This window comes from Empidonax traillii, unplaced genomic scaffold (genome assembly GCF_003031625.1).
Source record: "Empidonax traillii isolate 1590-97213 ecotype Southwest subspecies unplaced genomic scaffold, ASM303162v1 scaffold188:size807701, whole genome shotgun sequence".
Taxonomy (NCBI): Eukaryota; Metazoa; Chordata; class Aves; order Passeriformes; family Tyrannidae; genus Empidonax; species Empidonax traillii.
In genome coordinates, this window is record NW_020955381.1 from 637,687 (window position 1) to 658,625 (window position 20,939).

At 43.3% G+C, this 20,939-nt stretch overlaps 1 protein-coding gene across 1 annotated transcript in view; it reads left to right on the forward strand.

Moving 5' to 3' along the window:
• The first annotated feature begins 3,458 nt into the window (after positions 1 to 3,458).
• The window catches only part of PCSK2 (proprotein convertase subtilisin/kexin type 2), a 100,365-nt gene continuing 82,884 nt past the window's right edge, over positions 3,459 to 20,939 (forward strand). The window contains exon 1 of the mRNA XM_027886514.1: positions 3,459 to 3,904. Coding sequence (XP_027742315.1) covers positions 3,716 to 3,904 — 189 coding nt within the window. The 5' untranslated portion in view covers positions 3,459 to 3,715. The remainder of the gene's footprint in view (positions 3,905 to 20,939) is intronic.

A 20,939-nucleotide genomic window follows, 5' to 3' on the forward strand; every position in this document is an offset into this window, starting at 1 on the left:
TATTTATATTTCGTTAGATGAGCCAAAATTATATGAGTAACCTTGGTCTCTTTTACTGGACTGACTGATGAAGTTGAAAAAAATGCAGGTTTTTTTTGATCCATCATGTTTATGACATTGCTTGTGTCTGGGAGACCCTTAACATTGTGTGACATGTCAGTGAATAAATAGGATACAAAATCAAAATGGCCTTTATGACACAGACTAAAAACTGATTAAATGCTAGGTCCTTAAGTATAATTACAAACTGGGAATCATTACTGGAGTTGATTTGATTCTGGAGAAGTTCCAAAGGACTGGGGCCAAGAAACAATCTCTGTAAGATCTTGCTAATCCAGTACATCAATGTAAACTCATTACCGGTAAAGTTTGCAGGTTGAAGAAGGAAGCCCTGAACTATAAAAGAGAGGAGTGCTGGCTGATCTGGATTGTCTGGAAAGCTCCATGGATGTAAATGACGTGAATTTTGATCAAGTAAGGTAACACATATCTAGGGACAAAGTTCGTTGGCCAAGCAGGAGGGTACAATAACCCGTCCCAGAGAGCAGCAAACCTGAAGAGGGCTCGAGGGGGATGAGAGGTGTGTGAGTCAGCACCGACACTCTGCTGCACGTCAGGGAGACTGAATGGAATCCTTGGTTGGTGAAACACTGGGTTCCAAGTAAGAATAGAAATGTGATGTAATATCCATTTAACACTGGCCTGACCTCTGCTGAAAGAATACCTGATGCAGCCACGGTTCACAATTCAAGGAGTAAAAATATTTAATGGGAAAGGTTGAAGGGATGGAAAATATGCCTTACAGAGAGAGACTCAGGTAGTGCTATCTATATGTCTTTATCATCACAACATTAAAGCTATCAGCTGGGGATAATTATAGTTCAGTAGTTCCATGAACAAATTCATAATAAAAACAAAACCTAGAAGTCAATGCAGGACCAACTGGTGTTCTAAAGAGAGATAGAGTTACAGCTTTTTGTAAATGGCTCTAAGCAATCATTGGAACGTTCCCCCAATGGCCCTAATAGATCAGTCTTGATTTTTAACTCAAGATTGGTACATTAAGGAAAAAAAAAAAGGAGCTACAGACCAGATGCAAGAACTAATACAGATAAGCCCTTCAGCTTATATAAAGCACTAGGTTAGAAACCCCAGTGGTCCTGTCTGGTCGTAAACTTCTGTAGTCGTCAACATAACAACCATTTTTTTTTTTTGAGTGGCCTCTTTGTGTGGAGTTTTCTCTTCTTGGTGTTATTCAAATTAGACTTTTTCACCCAATCTTTCCTAACCCAATCTTTTTCCTTTTTATTATTTTTAAACATCACATAGACAGAACCATCAAAGCTTGTCATGGTGTGGTTTATAAGCTAGAGCCAGTTGGTGCTATCTCCTTGGCAATGTCTCTTTAGTGGCAGCAGCTTGCAGAGCGGTACTGTCAGACGGCAGTCGGGGCTGTCAGAATGTGCACAGCAAATGACTTAGTCACACCCCTCACCAAGGCTTGTGATATGGTCCCGGTTTCTGAATGTGTGCAGGATCTTGCCCCGCTGGGTTTCTCCGTTGCCTTTGTTACTGATGTTTCTCTTTCTACGGACTGGCAACAAAATGGGGAAATGTGTGCCAACCAAGGGAAAACTTCTGGGTGAAGAAAGGCTTACCCACACGCACATACATATATATATACATACACACACACGTATTTACAGATGAGAATTTAAAGTAGTGAAAATGCCCTTCCCTGGTTCTGTTTTATTTTCCTCAGTTTCTGATCCCAAGGATGGAAACCAGTAGGGCCTTCATTGGCTGTCAAGCAGTTGCCAGCAGGTATTACTGATCCAAGAGTTTCCCAGGCCCCAAGTTACCTGGAAACTCACCATGAAGCAGAATCTGCTTTAATGCCGGGAAGGATATTGTAAGCAGAAGTGTTGCTGAATATTGATGAAAACAAACAACTTGGCTTAAAGAAATAACATATAAAGTTGTTTTTAATAGCTGTCCATGCTTAGAACAGGCATCCAAAAAATGGATTTTATCAATGTAATCTCTTAATGAGGCTGCAAAGCTGTTTTCCTTCTGTACTGTGCCATTTCTCATGTTTCACCTTTCCCTTGTGTTTGATTTTTTTTTTCCCAACATCAATCATTCATTTACAGCACTTCTGTTGATGTAAATGGGCTTTGGATCAGGCTCCAAGTTACCATTTCCCTTCTGTTTGAATAGGGATTTTCTTTTATCCAGGGGAAGGAAATCAATAACTTACCATGACAAACCAGTGCTCATTTGGATTCACAGTCATGCGATCAGCTCTTCTGTCTTTTTCTAAAGCATTTTAGGATAATGGAAGAAGAGTCTCACTTGTGATTTCTGCTGTTTTCCTTTGTTTTCCTCAATTGATTTAAGGTCTGTAATCCCTTTCAGCATTTGCAGGACAGATTACAGTAAATCTATCTTTTTGTTTGCTTTAAAGGCAGTACTAACTTTCCATGCTTCCATGCTTTCTGTGCCCTGAGTCTTTCCCGGGGGGGATCATTCAGGGATCCATCAAAGGATTAACCTTTGGCATGACAAATTACCAGATGTATCTGTAGGAACAAACTAAACTATACCTTTCAGTAAACTTGTATAACCTGCACCATTCCTTTCCACTTTGAGCTTTGCAGATGGCAGGTTATTTACAGAACCAAGCTCCCATCCTTTTTAGGTGCTGCTACCTCCGCAATCCCACCAGTACACGGAACACTCACAGTCCTTGGCTGTCTCAACACAGGGAATGCCCAGGTGCTTTCCCATCAGTCATCCCCTGAAAGCTCATGTTTGGGGATTAATCAGGGAGCCTGGACTGCTGTGTGATCCTGTGCAGGCTGCCAGAGCAGACTGGAGGTCAGTGCAGAGTGAGGAGCCCTGGGCCTGATGCTTTCCCCTGACTTTGTCCTAGGACTGCTTGATCACTTCCCTGTCCTTTGACTTTTGTAAAAAGAGGGATGGGGACAGGTTGCTGATGGCCCTGGGAGCAGATGGTGCAGGGTTTTGGCTAGAGAGGGAGTTGAGGGGGGAACTCACTGACTTTTGCGTTTGTTGGGCTGAAGAGAGGGTTTGGTTCAAGTGTTTCATTCTCCTGTCCCTACAGCCACCTGTGTAACAGTTCCTTCTCTGGGGTTTCTGGCACTGCTCAGCATCCTCTTCTCCTTGCTCCAGCCCCACGGGAAGAGCTGGGGCTGGAGCAGGTCCAGGGCTAGGCTGGAGCTATGGGGGGTGCTGCTGCGTGGCTTGCGGGTGTAATTGTCGGGGCGCGGCTCTGGCGGGGGAGGACCGAGGCAGGTGGGTGTGAGGTGTGGGTGGGGTGTCGGGGAGACGAGACGGGGTGTAGCGAGCGCCGCGGGCTGTGCGAAGGGGGAAGGAAACAGGGCGATCCTCCCCGCCCGTGATTGGCAGCGCGGCGTGTCCCCCCCTCCATCCATCCATCTATCCATCCTTCCGCGGCTGGTGCTGCCCCTCGGCCGCCGCGGAACGCGGGGCGCGGAGGGCCGGGCTCTCACAGCGCTCACACATCGCACCGCCGCTCCCCTCCTGCCTTCTGCCGCTCTCGTTTGTTTTAATTTTAATTTTTTTTTCTTCCCTCCTCCTCCTCCTCCTCCCCTCCCATCCTTTTGGGCGCTTCCCCCGCTCGCCCGCCCGCCCCGGCGGGCTGCCCTCCGCGGGCGCGCAGCGCGGGGCCATGCCGGCGGGGCCGCCGCTGCTGCGGGCTGCCCTCCTCCTCACCCTCGTCCTCCTGCTCCTCTTCCTCGGCGCCCCCCCGGCCCGCGGAGCCGTGTTCACCAACCATTTCTTGGTGGAGCTGCGCGGCGGGGGCCGGGCGGAGGCCGAGCGGGTGGCGGCGGAGCACGGCTTCGGCGGGGTGCGCAAGGTAAGCCCCCCGCGCGGGGTCGGGTCGGGGCGGCGCGGTGCCCTTCGCGTTGGGATGTCCCCCCCACCCCCCGTGGGGGCATTCCCGGCGCGGTGCTGCCCGCCGCTCACCTGCGGGAAGGGAGCGGGAGCGGGGCGCGTCCGGATGCCCCCGCGTTAGTCCCAGCTTTGACCTCCGCGTTAATCCCCGCTTCCCGAGGGGGTTCGAGGAGTAGAGGGTACCAGGCGCTCCTCGGCGGCGGCCCAAGGAGGGTGGCTGTCTTGGACTGGAGAGCAGAGGAGTTTCCCCACATGGTTGACTTACTATGTAAACATCCTGCTATTGAGGAGCTCCCCATCCTGCGGGGCTGGGGCTGCCGCCCTGGGCTTCTTGAGCGCGGCTGGAACTGTTCGGAGAACCTGTGGAAAAAAAATTAAAGCTTGATCTCCGTGGAGAAGCTTGCACACAATTTAAACAGACGATTTCGTAGGGGGTTTGACACTCAAGTTTGGGAGGCTGGTGGCTTCTTAGTATCCCTGTTATTCTCCTAGGGGAAATAGGATAGGATGATCTTAGGCTGAAGCATGAGAAGCAACCAATGCTTTTTCACTAATGAATGTAAGTTAGGAAACTTCAGGTGCCGTTGGATGTTATTTTCACTACTGAGGTCCCAGGAAATCAAATGTAGCCAGAGTGGCAGGGAGTCCCCCCTCCTGTCTCCTGGAGAGCCCAGCTCTGCTACAAATCTTTCCCATTTAGATAATAGTTAGACCTCTGAGTATGCTAGGGTACAGTCAGACCTGGGGTGAAGACAAGGGGAGGCTGATAGAGTGCCCTGGTCAATATAATTACTGGCCGACTCGGTTTGGAGGAGCACGGACAGAAAGCGGGCTGTGAGCGTTCCTCCTGCTGCTGCTTGTTTAGATTTTTTTTCTTTCTCTGGCAGTTATGCAATGAGAGCCTCATCCTACTTCCAAGGAAATGAATGAGAATAGCATCCTGGACTTGGATGAGTGAAATGACTTAAAACCTCGATTTAAAAATAAAAATTAAAAAAGCCTATCAAGTGAGACTCCCTCCCTCGGGTTTGCCTTGTTTCAACTCCAGTGGGAGCTTGTTAGAGAAATGAGGACAAGATCATTGTTGCTGTGACCATGGCCAACTCCTGCTGCTGATAAGATGCTTTTGTTTTGGGCTCACAGCCTTGTCCTGATAATGACAGAGCTGGGCTGCTGTTGCCTTTGGGAAAGGATTCATTGTGGGGAGGGGGTTTTGCTACGTGAAATTTATATACAGTTTTTCAGTCAACAGTTTTCCCCTTTTGTTTCCTCCCTGTTTGTGACCCCTCCCGGGAATATCTGACTGATAAGGCCTCATGAGGAGGGAAGGGTACTTTTCTGCATAGTTCAGTTTCTTGCGACTTTTGGTAGACGCTCTCAGATGATCCTGTGATACGCATGGGAAAGAGACAGGGAGAGAGAGGATTTTGTAGGATGGAGAAATGCAGCTTCTGGGCTGTCAGAATCTTTTCCCCTCCACTGTTCCTCTCCCCAGAATGCCTCGGGCACATTAGGAGACATGCAGCTTCATCATGGAAATCAGCCTTGCAGCTCATCTCAGGAGAGAGCTGGAGGGAAGTCCTTTGGGTGTGTGAGAGGTGTGTGCTTTCCAGGACGTGCTGGGGGGGGTGTGTGTGTGGCTGTTTCCCATGGACGCCGGTGGCTCTAGGAAAGAAGCCCTGCAGAGCCACGGCATGCTGTGTGTGTGCTTGCGGGGTGGGGCAGCAGGTGGTTGCAGCGGCTCCTCTACCCGGCACATGCTGTCCCAAGAGGTTTCTGGGTTATGTCATCCTAGAAAGCCTCCCATCCCCTCCTCCACAAATGTGAAAGGAAATAGCACCCTCCTCTCTGCAAGGTAGTAATTTCAGGGAAGAGGAAAAGTTGGTGGGGTTTGACATTTTGCTGGCTCTGTCGGAGGATAATTGTGAGAGGCTGACAGCAATCCCCGCTCTGCGGGGGAAACCCATAACGGGGCTTGGGTGGCGGTAGCTGGCTGGGAATAAAAGCTTGTGCCATCTACTCCAGTGGCTCTTCAGTATTGCTGAAGAGCCTCCTCTCTGTTTTGCTATCATCAGGCTTGTCTGGCATCTCTGCTTACAGTCTGCAGAGTCAGCTTTAATGGCGATAACGTCGGTGCAGAAAGTTGAACGTGGCCATGTGTGTGGAGAGAGGCAGAGCTGTTCGTGGGAAACTCTCAGGGGAAAGTGCCATGTGGAGGGAGATATGCTGTCTAATGAAATATTCAAAAAATACCAGAAAAAAACCCCCAAATTATACCACCCAGAGATGTGATCTTCTGATACTTCAATGACATGTGCTGTTTGGATGATATAATGAATTTTTTTATGTAAAACAAATCCAGTTGCCTTTACCCATGCTGGAGAAAAGCCATTGTCTGAAAATAATCACCTGTATTTCAGTGCAGGGATTTTCCCAGTAGGACCACAAGGGCAGATCCAGCTTTTTTTTTTTTCTATATGTGAATTTAAGATGTGTATGAGAACGATTTCTTGTATGCCTGCTTTATATCATAGACCCCTTTTAACATGGCTTTATGGGAGCTGATTTTTAAATTACATATTTTTAGTGCAGATATTTTTTTCCCAATAACAAGCAATCTCTGAGCAAGTGCATATTACATTTACTTAATAGCAGATTTCTGCAGAAATACATGAGAAAGGATTGCCTTGAAAATTAATGTTATGAACTGTGTGATGTGCTTTTTAATTGATTTTTTTTTTGGCCATGCTTACTACCATCATTCTGAAACCACTACAAAACTATAGGTGAGCTAAATGTGTACTTTAAACTCAATGCTTGATGAAGAATGGCTTGGTACTTACATAAACAGGTACTTATATTAAGATCTATGATTCTAATGTGAGTTAGAGTGTCAAAAACACTAGTTAATTTTTCTTTAACCTTCCCTGGATGCATCCTGAATTCAGACCTCTTTGTAACTCTGACTTGGCTCCTCGATTTTTTTTTTTTAATGTTCGCAAATTTTCAATCGGTTTGTACCTACCGAAATCAGTTCTCTGTATTTCTGGTGAAATACTGTGGTAAAGCATATTTTCTTCTTAAAATGCTTAACCTTATCATCTTTGAGCTTTCAGAAGTTATGAGGATGCCCCCCTAGTATTGTGAGAACTGCAAAAGGAACGTTTTTTAGCTTTGTTTGGTGTGTTTTCCCTTTTTATCTGCCTCCTGGCATCGTTACTGCCAGAATACATTGCTTAGTGCAGGCTGAAAAAAGCTTCTTTCTGACCTTGCCTGGCAATTCTTAATTCATTTCTAACAAGGAGAGTTGGAAGATGCATTTGGAAACGCTCCTATTTGGAGATCAGAGTTTAAGGCATCTCTTTCCATTCATCAACAACACTGATGACAATCCACAAAATGCCACAATAGCTAAATAGCTAAATATTCTGCTTCTGGTAGCACTGGGGTGAAGGGTTTTAAACAATTAGCATTTAGTGGCTTCATATTTTAAAATAAGAACCAAACCAGATTTCAAAACACGGGGAATTTTATGTTCCCCAAAGCTCATCTGTTTTTTATCTTGATGTATGACCTGTTCCTTTTTCCCTCTAAATCCTGGAAAACTCAATGTGCCTTTCACAGCAGTGACTTCTCTGCTTCCAGTTTTTGCTGCTGGTTGAGAATCAAGGTTTGTGGAGCCGACCAGCAACTGAGAGCTTTTGGAGTGAATTTTTGGTTTGTTTGTTTGTTTGTGTTTTTTTTTTTTTTTTACATTACATAAATACAGACTTACTGAAAGCAAAACTTAACAGGTGAAGAAGCTGTATTTCTTGCTGCAAGAGCCCACTTCTCTGCATCTAGGCTGGGAGCCTGTGTGGTGGGAGTTGATGTGATGTGGAAGGCAAGACCAAGAGGCAGAATAATGACTTTGCAGCCTTCAGAGCTCTTTGCAGGGATCCTGAAAATTTCATCCTGGGATTTACTTACTAAAGCCTTGAAAATCCCCTCCTGTGCAGATCAGCCTCTAAATCTGGAGAAGAGGTGTTTTGCCTGGCTTGGCTGTCTAAGGTGCCAGAGTATGCTTCTGCATGCCCAGGAGTCAGTGTGATGGGCAGATGGGATTTTGCGCATGTGGAAAATGCTGGTTGTGCATGAGGGCCTATATGTGTGTTTATAGATGGGTGCATATATTTACATATGTATGTTTCTTGTTCCTTTTCCCTAAATACCCTTGCTTGCAGCAAAGAGAAAGGTGAATTCTCAGCCGGGCTCCTGGCTTGACCCTGTGTGCACAGGTACTAAAGCAGCCCATTTGTGCACATAGATGGTGGTCCATACTTCACAGATAAATGTGCCTGTGTTGCCCTCACATGTGTTGCTGTCCCAAGTGCTTGTGCAGGTGTTAATTGTGGCCAGATGAAGGCAGCACAGAGGGTGAAGGAATGCTCTGGTGTGGGGAGAGATGCTGAAGCAATGGAGCATCCCATGCAAAGAGGAGGAGGCAGATTCTCAGGTCTCCCCACGTGAGGCCACCTGGGTCCAAGGACTTAAGATCAAGCCTTAGACTGCAGTGTTTCCGTGCATTAATACGTGTTTAATAATTTATTAGCTTTGTGTTTTATGCTGGCGTAGAAGAAAGGATGTTTGCTTGCAAAAGCCTTTCTTTATTACAGAAGCAGAAAAACCTCTTAGACACGGAAGGTACAATGTAAATTTTCTAAGGAACCCAAGAGCTTTAATTTCCTAGATTTCACAGTTGCAATTTTGTATTACTAAGACAAAAAAAAATGTTAATGGCATGCAAATGCTAATTGTGCAGTACTGAGATTTCAAGAGGCCATCTCACCATAGCAGCAAAAGCTTCAGTTTGCATCCAAGAGAGAGTCTGAGCTGATGTATTTAAATGAGGGGGAAGAAGCAATTAAGTAGCAGGAAAAGTTTTATCCTGCTGTGGGCAGGCACACTGCTGGGTGGTGATGTAGAGCTCCCTTTTCCAGAAAAGCCCTGGAAGAAAGTAACTGGGGAGATGCAGAGAGAGCAGCTCTCTGCATCTGGAGGGAGCCTTGTCAGCTCCTCACAGGGGGAGTCCAGACATGTCACTGGGCACAGGCTGGAAAGGCCTGTTTGCTCCTATTTACACTCAAAGGCAAATATTAGTGGAATTAAAAAAGAGTTTTGCTGTGCTAGAAGTGAATTTGCCTCATATGTGGAAGTACTGTATTGCTTCAAAATGTTGATTTTTTTGTTTAGGTTTTTTTAAATTTTATTCTATTTTACATTCCCCCTTGGATGCAGCAAGAGCCCCAGGAACAAACACTGTAACTGGCTAACTCAGAACAACAACAAAAAAAATAATAAAAATCTACTGTTACTTAAATGTAATCACTTAAGCACATGAAAGCTGTAAACTGTCAAGAAGAAGAAGATTGTAAACCACAGGCTCAAGTACATCCCTAACCCAGTTTCTGTAGAGCTCCTTCTCTACCAGAGACTCAAACCGACTGTTTGTTGGCGGTGAGTGTTCTGCTTGAGCTTTAAAATAATTACCTTGTCAGATTTTCAAAGCATTTAATATTTGAGTATAAAACAAGAAGGTCAGACTACCCTACCAGAGATCCCTGCTGTAATTGCTCTATTACTGTTTTGAATATGTGGTGTAGTTGTTTCTTGGCAAAACATGCACATTAAACCTTACCTTTCTAGATTTTTGTTTTGTTTCCTGAACTACAGCTCAGTAAACACAAAGATATGAAATTCTGGCTGTTTATAAAGCTGCTGGCATTTATAATTTTGTTTATTCCATATTGCCTGAACCCACTGGCAAAACAGAACATGTGGTAGAGACCCAGGAACTGCATCACAAGTAATTCCTTTTTCACTTTTTTTTTTTTTTTTCTTTTCTGATGCTCAGCCCGACTGGGGATGTGCAGTTATTTGTTTCTGTTTACAGTATGTTTAGTTTTGCCAGCATCAGGGAGAAAAAACACGAAGAATGTGTGATCCCAGCACAGCAGAACTGAACATGGTGTGTACTATCCCAACTCCTGCCATCCAGCCCTGAATGCCTGCCTGATGAAAGCTTGTTGTGGTGTGCTATTGAAGGCACCTGGGACACCTTTCTGCTCCAAGAAGTAGCTCCAGGTCTGAGAGGCTTAAGCAGCTGAGGCATCTGGGCTAGAAATGGGGATACTGTGGGGTGCCATCTCCTGCTTTCCCAACCTTGCAGAAGCTGGTGGAGCAGGAGCACCTCATCCAGGCTCCTCCTGGCCAGAGGCTGCCTGCATTGCCACCAGGCCAGCAGTTTTGGGACAATATGGCACCATGGACACCAGAAATGACCAGTGGCCCCCTGAGTAGTTTCCTAGAGCTCCTACTCTGGAGGGTGCCTGTGACGTGGGGGAACCACCAAAGAGAGCAGCTGCAAGTTCTTTGCTGACACTTGTTGAGAGTGAATAGCCTGTTCCCCCCTCTACTGTGTGTTCTAACCCTGGCGAGGCTCCTTTAACTAGTTTTGTGAAACCTCTTCAAAGTATTGCATGGAGTGACATCAGCTCCTCAGGTTGTTTCTGTCCTTTGTGCACCTCTGTGTAAAAGCATTGTGACGGTATGTGGGGATTGCTGTGTCACAAAACTGAGGCTCAAGATTTGAATCATGAGAGACAGGATTCGTGTATAGGAAACAAATCTCTGGCTTTGCTTCACTTCAGATGAAGCCAATTCTTTAGCTATTTCAGACCTGTGCAGTGGAATTTATAGTCAAAGGTATTACTTCAATATCACCACTAGGTAAACAAAGATCATTAGTATGGTCCTGCAGTCAGCCTGGGGTCTCCTTCCTTCTGCCCAGATATCTTTCTTGCAGATAACTTTCAGACTATTTCTGGGCTCTACAACGTACAGATTTATTAATCGCCTGTATGTGTTGGAGCTTTGGAATCCCATATGCTGTGGGAATGTGTGTGGTCCTGCTTAAAGCCCTGGGTAGGTGCTGAAAGCAGTCTGAGGGCCATTTCTGAAAGGCAATATGGATATCTGTAGCTGTTAACCTACAAAGAGTTGAATTTTTCCCCTGATCTTAGGCTGCAGAGCTGTGCAGCAAAAGGATAACTGTTTATGCAATAGCACCCTGCCTTGAAGACTTGGTTTTTGGTATCAGGCCAGATGGACAGATCCCATTGTCATGCCTATGACCAGACCCAGATGGCTTAGGTTACTGTGAATGAAGGAGAGCAATTTGTTTCTAGTTGGGGAGTTCAAATCCAGACTAAAGCTCTAGACCAAAATAAATTGTCAGTTCACTCCCAGCTGGAAGTGCTTCCATCTGAGATCTCGTGGCACCCTTGGCATTTGTTTATTAGCAAGACTGACTACACTGCTAGAGCTTGGCTTCTTCAGAAAGGGATAGAGGTGTTAGAATTTGTGTTATCTTTTTGAAAATCCTAGTATTGTGTGGAGGTGGAAGATAGCCCTCTAGCCTTCTCACAAAATACGACAGGTGACAAGATGTAACACCCTACTCACCCTTGGAAAACTTTTATTTATTGCTGTAACTATACTGATGTAGTTAGAACAGGAAAACAAGCCCAGCTGCAGTGCTGTTACTATCAGTGTAGGAGTACTGGCATGTTCAACTCAGAACAATATTAGCAGAAATTTAATTTCAACTAGAGCTTTTAAAAGTAAGACTTTGTTGATTTAAAAAAAATCCCCCAAAACCAATCCAACAGCAGCAGCAAAAAAAAAAAAGAGCATTAGACTTCCTGGAATAGTTATACTGGTAATACTTTACAGTATAGCTAAGTAGAAGTTTGCATGTGATCCTTTACCTCATCCATCTGTGGAATTACTCAATTAAAATGAATACATGGAGCTCAGGTTTCAAATGCTTGTAATAAAGTATTTGCAAAGTAGTTGCTGAAATGTATGTAGAATTTATTTGGTAGATAGTTTCAATTAGTAAGTTCTGAGAAATGTCCATGCTCATGGAAAATTCTGTGAGCTGGAAATCAAGCCGAAGTGCTAAAATGAATGATAAATTCTTCTAGTTCTTATTAAAATATTATAGCTGGGAAACCCTCCTGTGTAGTTCCAGCCCATGAGTGGGTAGTTCTGGGAGAGCTGTAGTAACAAATTTAGGGCTGTTGTTAACGGATGTAAAATTTACCTTTGTCCTGCAATGCTATTCCAGTCGTCAGAAACCCTGCTCTTTTTTTTTTTCTCCTTTTCTTTCAACTTTCTCAGATAATTAAATGGGTCAGGTCTCTACAGGATGCTGGCTGCTTGGTGGCTATAAATATTGCAGTGAGCAGCCCAGAGCTTCCATCCATCCCTGGCCTCTGGTGGGAGAAAGCTGAACTGCTCGACTGTTTGTCAAAGACCGTCTGGTGTGTTGCTCCTGTAAATCGAGGCGAGCCCCACATTTAACTCTCATAAGTTTATTGAAAAAGCAAACCCTGTGATACTGAAATGGAGATTTAATTTCAGCTCAGCAGGCTCAGCCCGTGCTGTGGGACAGAAAGCACTGTCCCAGAGAGAGCTGAATTCGGTGTGTGCTGTGTGAAATCCTGCATGGCCACGACACGCAGTTTATCATGCAGTGTGAAATCCAATTTGGTCACAGATTTATGGCAGTAGCTCAGAAGTGTAATTCAGCTGAACACTGGCTGTGTTCAGCAAATAGCAGGAGCTTGGACCTAAAAAGGAAATTATGAGCTTGCCCAGTCTTACCATTTATACACTGGGAATATAAACAAATTGGGTAGTGAAAGCTCCAGTTTACCCTCTCAAGGAGTGAACTGGGACATAATGTTCTTTGTCATGTATTACCTACCTTCTCAAACAAAACTTCTGTGTAAATGGTACATTCTTAACCACTTTGTCCACAGAGAGCAAATGGAGAGAGTGACCTCAGTGTTTACATCAAACTGGTCAGCAAGTGTGTCTCAGATACTCCTGACTGAACTAGATTATTTGCTTACCTGATGAGTGAGATGGGAATATTTCAGAGCTGCTTTCTCCTATAGAACCAAAATGTGAAAATATGAAACTCAACAAATAAATATTTAAATTTTATTATTATAAGTAAAGAAACTGGTACTGTTTCACGTGGTTGTTGGATATCAAACTAGAGCCAAACAGGTCAATCTCTTCCTTGTAGGGGTAGTAAAAAAGGTGGGATATAGCCTCCCCTTTCCCAATGACAGAGGATCCTTATTTATGCCTACTCATTCTTTGTTAGATGCCAGTGAAATGAAGGAGTGAGACTCTAAAATCTGCTCTACGGGTGAGCACTGTCGTTGTCACCTCCTGTGCAACACCAAGTGCAGCAGAAGCTTCTGTTTAAAGATTTTCACTGCAGCCGAGATATGGTGGATTACCTATAACCATGACTGATGATTCCCATCAATCCCACGAGGACCTTATGCTTCCCTGTATCAATTCATTTTAGAACTGTGTTTTGACTGAATTTAGCTACTTAGGAGTTATTCCAAACCAGTTGTAAAGTAGAACTGTCTGTTCAGAATTTGGGTGAAGAAGTATAAAAAATCAGGACTGGAACACATTTGCAGGTTTGGAGGAATCAGTTAACATTGGTGGAATGATGGCTGTGATCAGGATATCATCTGAAGTTTGCTTCTTGCAGCATTTCCATCTGTTAATTTTTACATTATCATTTAAACACCCAAACTTCACAGGCAAATGTACTTTTCATCTCTTAACAGTAAAAGCATTCAATTTCTCCTACAATTAAGATATAGTTCAGAGTAAAACCTGGACAGAAGAGCAGCTGGTTTTTTATTTCTCTTTCTTCTGATGGGGATTAAAGAACTCAATGTCATTCTGTGAAATCCCTTTTTTCCCCCTTTCTAACAGAACATATTTTATTCATGTTAAGTATATTATATCCTGGTAGAGAAACCAGTATTCCAGGCTCTGAAGGCTGAAATGCTGAGTGATTAATTAAAACCCCAGATTTTCTTTGCTTGACTGATGTGTAATAAGAGCAAGATAACACATAAGCACATGCTGGATTGACCACAATTTCTGCCAGCAATAAACTTCTGTCACTTATTAATTGGTAGCAACAAACAGTAAAAAGACTTATTTCATAGCTGTCTGAAGGGTCAGTGAGGTAGGTCCTGGCAGGAAAGGGAAAAGGTGGTGTTGCTGTTTGCTTTCCTTTCTCATCATTATTAGTAGTGTCGGGGCAGGTTTGGGTCATCCTTTTTCCTCTGTCTAGTACAGAGTTCTTGACCACACTCAGAGCAGTTAGTCCTTGTTGTGAAGTGACCATCATGCTGTTGTGCCCTGGAGCTGAGAGGAGCTCTCTGCAGTTCGTGATGATGTAACTAAAGGCAGAATTTGTCTCTGACCTGGTCTTGTAATAGTGGGGATTAATGTCTGTGACTTCCTCTTAGCGGAGTCAAGAAACTTCGCAAAAATGAGAAAAACAGCATCCAAAAATATCCTCTTTTTCTTGGCTCTGCTTTAAGTGTTTTTCTTAAAGCTTCCTTCTCCTGCTCTTCTCAAGCCTACTATTTTATGCTGTATAAAAAAAACCCAGGAGAAACAGTGTGACCCTCCTGTCCTTTAATGTCACAGTTTTGCTTCTAATTGTTACCCATCAGCTTCTTTCCCATAAAGCACGTATTTTTCTCCTGGAACTGACTGCTTCTCTGGTAACTGGAAGACTTGTTCAGGGTGGTGTAACAGCAGAAACTCCCTGTGAAGCACTTTCTGTCAATCGTCTACTGCTTGGCAGCCTAGCATTAAACAGACATGGAGAGAAAAGGAAAGGATAAGGGTTTTGAATTGCAAGAGAGCTCAGATCTCCTCTAAGTGTTGGTAAGGGCTAGAATCTTTGCATTAGAGTAATTCACCTTTTCTGTGCCTTCTTGAGTAGCTCTTCTCAGTGAACAACTAATTCTGGTCTGAGCTGCTTTTATAGCACTACTTCATTAGAGCTTGAGTTCCTGACTTTGCTTTTAGGGGCCACATGAGCTGGGCTCTTGCACACATATTCATACTCTACACACTTTGTTATGTGTACGTAGGTTTCAAAATAATGCTCAAGTGCCTTGCTGAAATTCATGTCCTGTCCCTTCTGGATTTTGTGAGACATGAGTACCAGTCATTTGTGTCTGGGGCACACTGCATCTTAATGGGTTTGTTTGTTTGTTTGTTTCTTCAGGTTTTTGTTTGTTTGTTGTTTTTTGGTGGTTGGGTTTTTTTAAAAAAAAAAAAACACAACAAACTTTATCTCTTAGCTTTTATCTCAGTGTTTTTGGAGCTGATGTTACACCAGCTTCCTGTGTGACAGTAGTGGTCAATCTGTTTGGTTACATGTTTAAAAGGAGAGGTGGGTTGTAAACCAGGCAAAGTGGCCTTTGTTTAGCAGTGCTAAATTGCTGTCAGCTGTATTGATCCAGCTCAGTTAGGAGTATGCCATGGTCATTCAAATTTGCAGACTCTAACTGAATCAAGCTTTTTCTTATAACGGGAGTTTTCCATAAGGCAGCTGTACTGATATGAAGAAGAGATTTCCACCATATATTAATTAAATATATTAAAGTATTCACCAAGTATTTGATGCTGAAGAAGTACCTGATTGCACACAGATATATGTGTAGATATACCCATTAATATATGTTTACAATGGCACTTGACATTTTATAGTTATAGTTTTACAGCACAGTCTGTGGTGCTGTACAAACATAAATTAAATGAATCCCATCAATAAATAGAATAAATAAACAAGTACTTATTAGAGTGTGCCATTTTACATGAGATGGAACTGAAACAAGAATATTAAAGCCCTAGTTGCCTGAGATTCTCTTAATATTGGGAGATACTGGAGTTACCCAGCATCTCTGAAGATGCTGAAACTCACGTTGTGTGAGTTTTAGTCCTGGCTCTGTCCTATAGCAAAGTGCTACCATGTGAAGCAACAGCAAGAGGGAAACAGCAAAGAAAACAGTCCTGGATTGAATGAATTTGGCAAGAAGGTTATTTGAGGTATGAAAACTTTTACAGAATATTATCACCTTTGAGAGATGGCTTGAAAACACAGCAGAACATCAAAAGAGTGACAGGATACCGTGAGGAGCCCCATTGCACCAAGCAGGAGACAGGCACTTACAAGCAAAAGTTTTATTCACCTTTGGTAATAAAATGTAGAACTGGCAAAACCACTTTTGGGTAGCCATCCTTTTTCCTCCCTTTATTCTTAAAGCATTGACTGCCACAGGCTAAATGAATTATGGTTAATTAACTGGGTCAAGTACTGACCGACTTTCTGTGCCTCTGAAGAATGTCTGGAGTATGAGTTCTCTTTGTCTTTTTTTGTTTGTTTGTTTGGTTTTTTTGTTTGTTTTGTTTTGTTCCTGGTTTTTGTTAGTTTGCTTGGGGTTTTTTTGTGGGGGGTGGTTGTAGTAGAGATGTTTTTGTTTCAACAGGATGGTGAAATTCACCCAAATTGTGGAAAAAATTCGTTTTCTGTTACGCATACCCGTCTTAAAGAAATTTAATTGATTCAACTTCTGATGAAATAATATTTACTTCATTATTCTAAGTGATGTGTATGTTTATCTGTGTGGTTGTGGTTTTATCTGTGTCTGTTTGCGGGATTGGTATGGAGCCACGTAGCTGAATGATTGAAGGATGCTGTCTCTTTTTCCCAGTGGCTAAAAATGACAACAGAACTGATAAATGCTTAATCTGGCTGCTGAGCTCTAGGATTTTCCTGGTGCCCAGGGCTTGAGTGAGGTGCTCCTCTTTCAGGATACTCAACGTTTATCTAAGAGGACATAATGATGATTGCTCAGCCTTCACTTCAGGCTGCCAGTCAAACAATAATAATCACCTAATCCAGGTAATGACAATCTGAATTAACCCAGGCAGCCCAATATAAGTGCTGGTGTATAAACAATAACATTTTCCTTGAAATCTGGGGGGTGTACTGCTTTTGGCAGTGCATGTGGTAGGATCAATAATGGGGCTTGCAGTTGCTGGAGAGTAAGAGGTAAAACTCTCTAAACTGCACAGATCCATTCACATAAACTAGAATAAATCTCTTAAAAGCCTCAAATGGCTTCTCCATTTCATTGGTAAAACTATCAGCAAATCCAGTCTTATCACAGATGACTTGTATGACTGTTATGGGCTTGCAGGATGGAGCTCTTCAGTGGCAAACTTATGTGATACAAATACAGTCAAATGTTACACCTATGTGATTCATTGAATTGCAGATCACATTCCAAATACCACCAACTTGTAACCAGACCAATGGAGTGGTGTTTTGTTTAGTGCTTGGAAACACTGGGCGTGATAATGTAACAACAAAACTGATGAGAAAATGAGATCTATTTAACATCAGAATTGATCTACCTGAACGTGAACAGCTGTGCCTTTCTTACAGACTCTGGAGCGAAGGAGGTGCTCCTGGGGCTTAGCTCTGCTTGTATTTTAACATGGCCACCTAAAATAGGTCAAATGAATCGTGCTTTCAAAGTGCCACTCTTTTTTTTTTTTTTTTTTTTCTTTTTTTTTTACCATGAATTCAGACCGATTGCACATGGACAGACTGGACATGTAAGCGTAATAGCAGTCCACAACTGGTTCTGTTTCTTCCATTTACTGCTGTGTATTTCCTAAACTCCTCATGTCCAACTGTTAGGAAGATTGTTTAACCTTGTGGTTGCTGCGTGCAAGAGGGACTAGACAAAAGGCTTTGTTTTATCCTTTTGGATAAAATATAATCCAAAGGCATATATTCTGCAAAGTCTTCGGAAATCATTTTTGACTTTACTTTGTTTCTAGAGGAAAAGACATTTTGCTATGGGGGTGAGGGAACCTTTCAGAAACCATTGGAAACTACTTCTGTTGGCTTGAGAAAGACTTAAAAGAACTTTTTAAGCAAGGTTACTGTTCTCATATAGGATAACCAATACCCTTATTATATCATGTGTGTTGTAAGATCTCTCTACTTGGTCATGGCCCTTCCTTACTACTCCCACCTCTTGGTGATTCCTTTAAGAGGTGATTGGATATTTGTATGAAAGAAAGCTGAAAACATATGTAAGTTTTTAAGTCAGGTACTTCTGAATTATTTTGTAGGAGAATGTTTCACTGTGCGTTAATCTACTGATTTCACAAGGATCATCTGATGACATTTTAACATGAAATGTATATTTTGGGTAATGGCTAACACCTCCACCTGCCACATGTGCCAAGAGAAGCAGCTTAGGTTTTTGGTGGAGGCAGCTGAGTAAGACACAGGTGCCAGGAGAAGTGAGCCAGGGAGACTGAGTCGTGACGCGTCGTGACACTCAGACCTGGGCCTGGCTGTACCAGCTGTTTGGAGCCTGTGCAGATCCCTGGCTCCACCTGAGATCTTTATGCTGAGCCTTCAGAGTAATTATAGCACACTAATGAGAAAGTGTGAAATCCTTGCCTGTGGCCATGGGGACACGGTGGACTGGATTTCATGTTGAGCGAGCTCCGAGCTCCGGCACAGCTTTAGTCCTCTGTGCTGTTTCACATTTCTCCACCAACGTTTGAATTAATCCTTTCTTGTTCGTGCTTTGTTCTGTGTTATTTCGGTGCCTGGGGCTGCCTGTGTTTTAGGCTGGCTCTTCTCTTACATGGCCCTCGTCGCTATAGTGAGTGAGTGCTTTTGACTTCAGACTTGGCTCCCATCTGTGTATTTAAAAGTAAAACGGTTTCTAATGCTAATTGGGGTGAGGGAAAACGAGAGAAAGAGAGTTTAAAAATTCATATTGAATATTTATAAGCATCCTCAGTGCATTTGGTAAAACTCGGCTGAAGAGGTTTCTAAAAGGTTTCTAATTTCTGCTGTGAGGCACTTTGTTGTGCTGTAATGGCAAATGAAGGAGTGAGGCCTGTGGGGCCTGTAAAGGCTCCAAATACATTTACTTGTACCAGGTTTAGGTCATATTTTCCATTGGTGTAATTACAGAACAGTAATGGCATGAAAGAGCTCACCTATGCTGATTTGTGGCTCCTTTTAAAGTCAGGAGTGATGCTTGGGCAGTGCTTGGGCTCTGTGAGGGAGGGATATTTTGCGATATACTTTAAAAAAAAATTAATTTTTTATTTTTAATTATTTTGAGGATGAGTATTGTGAGGTTTTTTCCTCAGAGAAGACAAAGAGTTTCTTCAGCATCAGTATTTGTTTGACCCATCACATCCATGGCCACACATTCATACTAAGAAATGCAAGGAGCCCTGAGGAGGGTCTTTGTGAGCCAGGCTGGATGAGGACTGCAGTTTTAAATTAAGGAACAGTGACTGAGTTAGGTCTTTCTATGGCTTCTTTTCTTTAAATCCCTGCACCACTTTGCAGCTGATACTGTCCTTTGCTTTGTGACAGGCAAAACTACATCTGGTACCCCAATGTATATTGTCCAAGGCAAGGCCAAGAAAGAAGGGCAGTTTGATTTTCTCTGTCAAATAGATAAGATGGGATGGGAGCCATGTGTGTGCTGCCCCATCCTAGATCAGATGCCTGTGAGGAACAGGCTACCTTATACCTGATTTTTTCTTCCCAGAGCAGATCAGTAATTGAGGGATCAGCAGTGGACTGTATTTTTTTTTTTCCTCTTCCTTCCCCCTGTCAGTATTAGGGAGTGGCCTCCCAGCAGCATTGCCTTGAGCCTGGCAGGGGAGAATTGTAGCTGCCTGTTCACAGACCTTCTTCCCAGGAGTGGCATCTAGGCAAGCACAGAGTGAATTTCTCCCTCCTTTTTCTTGATGGGGAAAGACCGTCATAGGTAAGGAGAAGAGTGCAGAAAGGCTGGGAACCATGAATTTGACTTACCTACTTTTATTTCAACAATAATTACACCTGGACTGCTGTGGTGGAGCAGTAGTCTGAAAACAGCTAAGTAATACTTCAGTCGGAGGTGTTGGTGCTAAGACTGTGCACCATTTGAAGCGCTTCCTGCTTCTTTCTCTCATTTTAATAGAATCATAGAGTCACTAAGACTGGAAAAGACCTTCAAGATCATCAACTCCATTTTTCTTTCTCATAAGCTTCTTCCATTGAAAGAGTTTTTCTTTCCTCCATTTAGTTGAACACTGAATTTTTAAAAGGCATTTGGTGGTCTGTGGCCTTTCAGGAAGGAGGTTAAACAGACTTCATCTTTACTTCAGAAAGTGTTACTAATAACCATAGGGAGGCTGCAGATCTGAAGGAAAGGAGGAATCAGGTGTATATGTAAGGTTTTGCTCTACTTGCTGTGCTGTATTTGTGGTTCTGGTTTTGCTTGCATGTATTTCTCCCCAGTAATTCTTTACAAATATTGAAAGCAACAAAGTACCTGTAGTTGCTGAGAGTCTTGCTTTGTACTGGACTGTATTTATACATCGAGGCAATAGTAGGCCCTTTTCTAATTCTCAGTAATCCTCCTCACTTGAATATTCAAGTGCTTTCCAGTAATTAGTTATCTTACTTAATTGCTAATTTTCCTCTGAGGGCAGGAAGCGTTCTTTCTGTCTCACAGAAAGAACCTGAGCCACCAGGCTGAGTGCATTGTTGTTCCATGGTACATACTGAGCCTGCTGCTGCCAGAGTAGGAATTTTACTCAGATGCAATTCTAGCTTTACAACGAGAACATTACAGAGTAGCTACTGCTGGTGACACTTTGGAGACTTTATGTACAGGAGCCCTTCTGTTTTCATTTCACTTCATTACATGCACTGCTCATTTTGCTATTTGCCCTTTTGCTGTAGCTCCAAATCAGAGGAGACCTCCCGGGGAAGCTAATAGTGGGAATGTAAACCCTGCTGGGAGCTACCTGCGTCCTGCAGCTTGGTTGCTGCTGAGGAGTTACTGCCTTGGTAGCAGGAGTTCATCAGAATTGGAGGCTTCAGTCGTTGCTTGTGGTATTCACAGAGCTCGGTGCAAAATCCCCATCTAAGCCTGTGACATTTTTAGGCCCTTTGCTGGTGTCTGACTTCCCCTGTGTGTACATTCATTAATTTTAAGGATTTA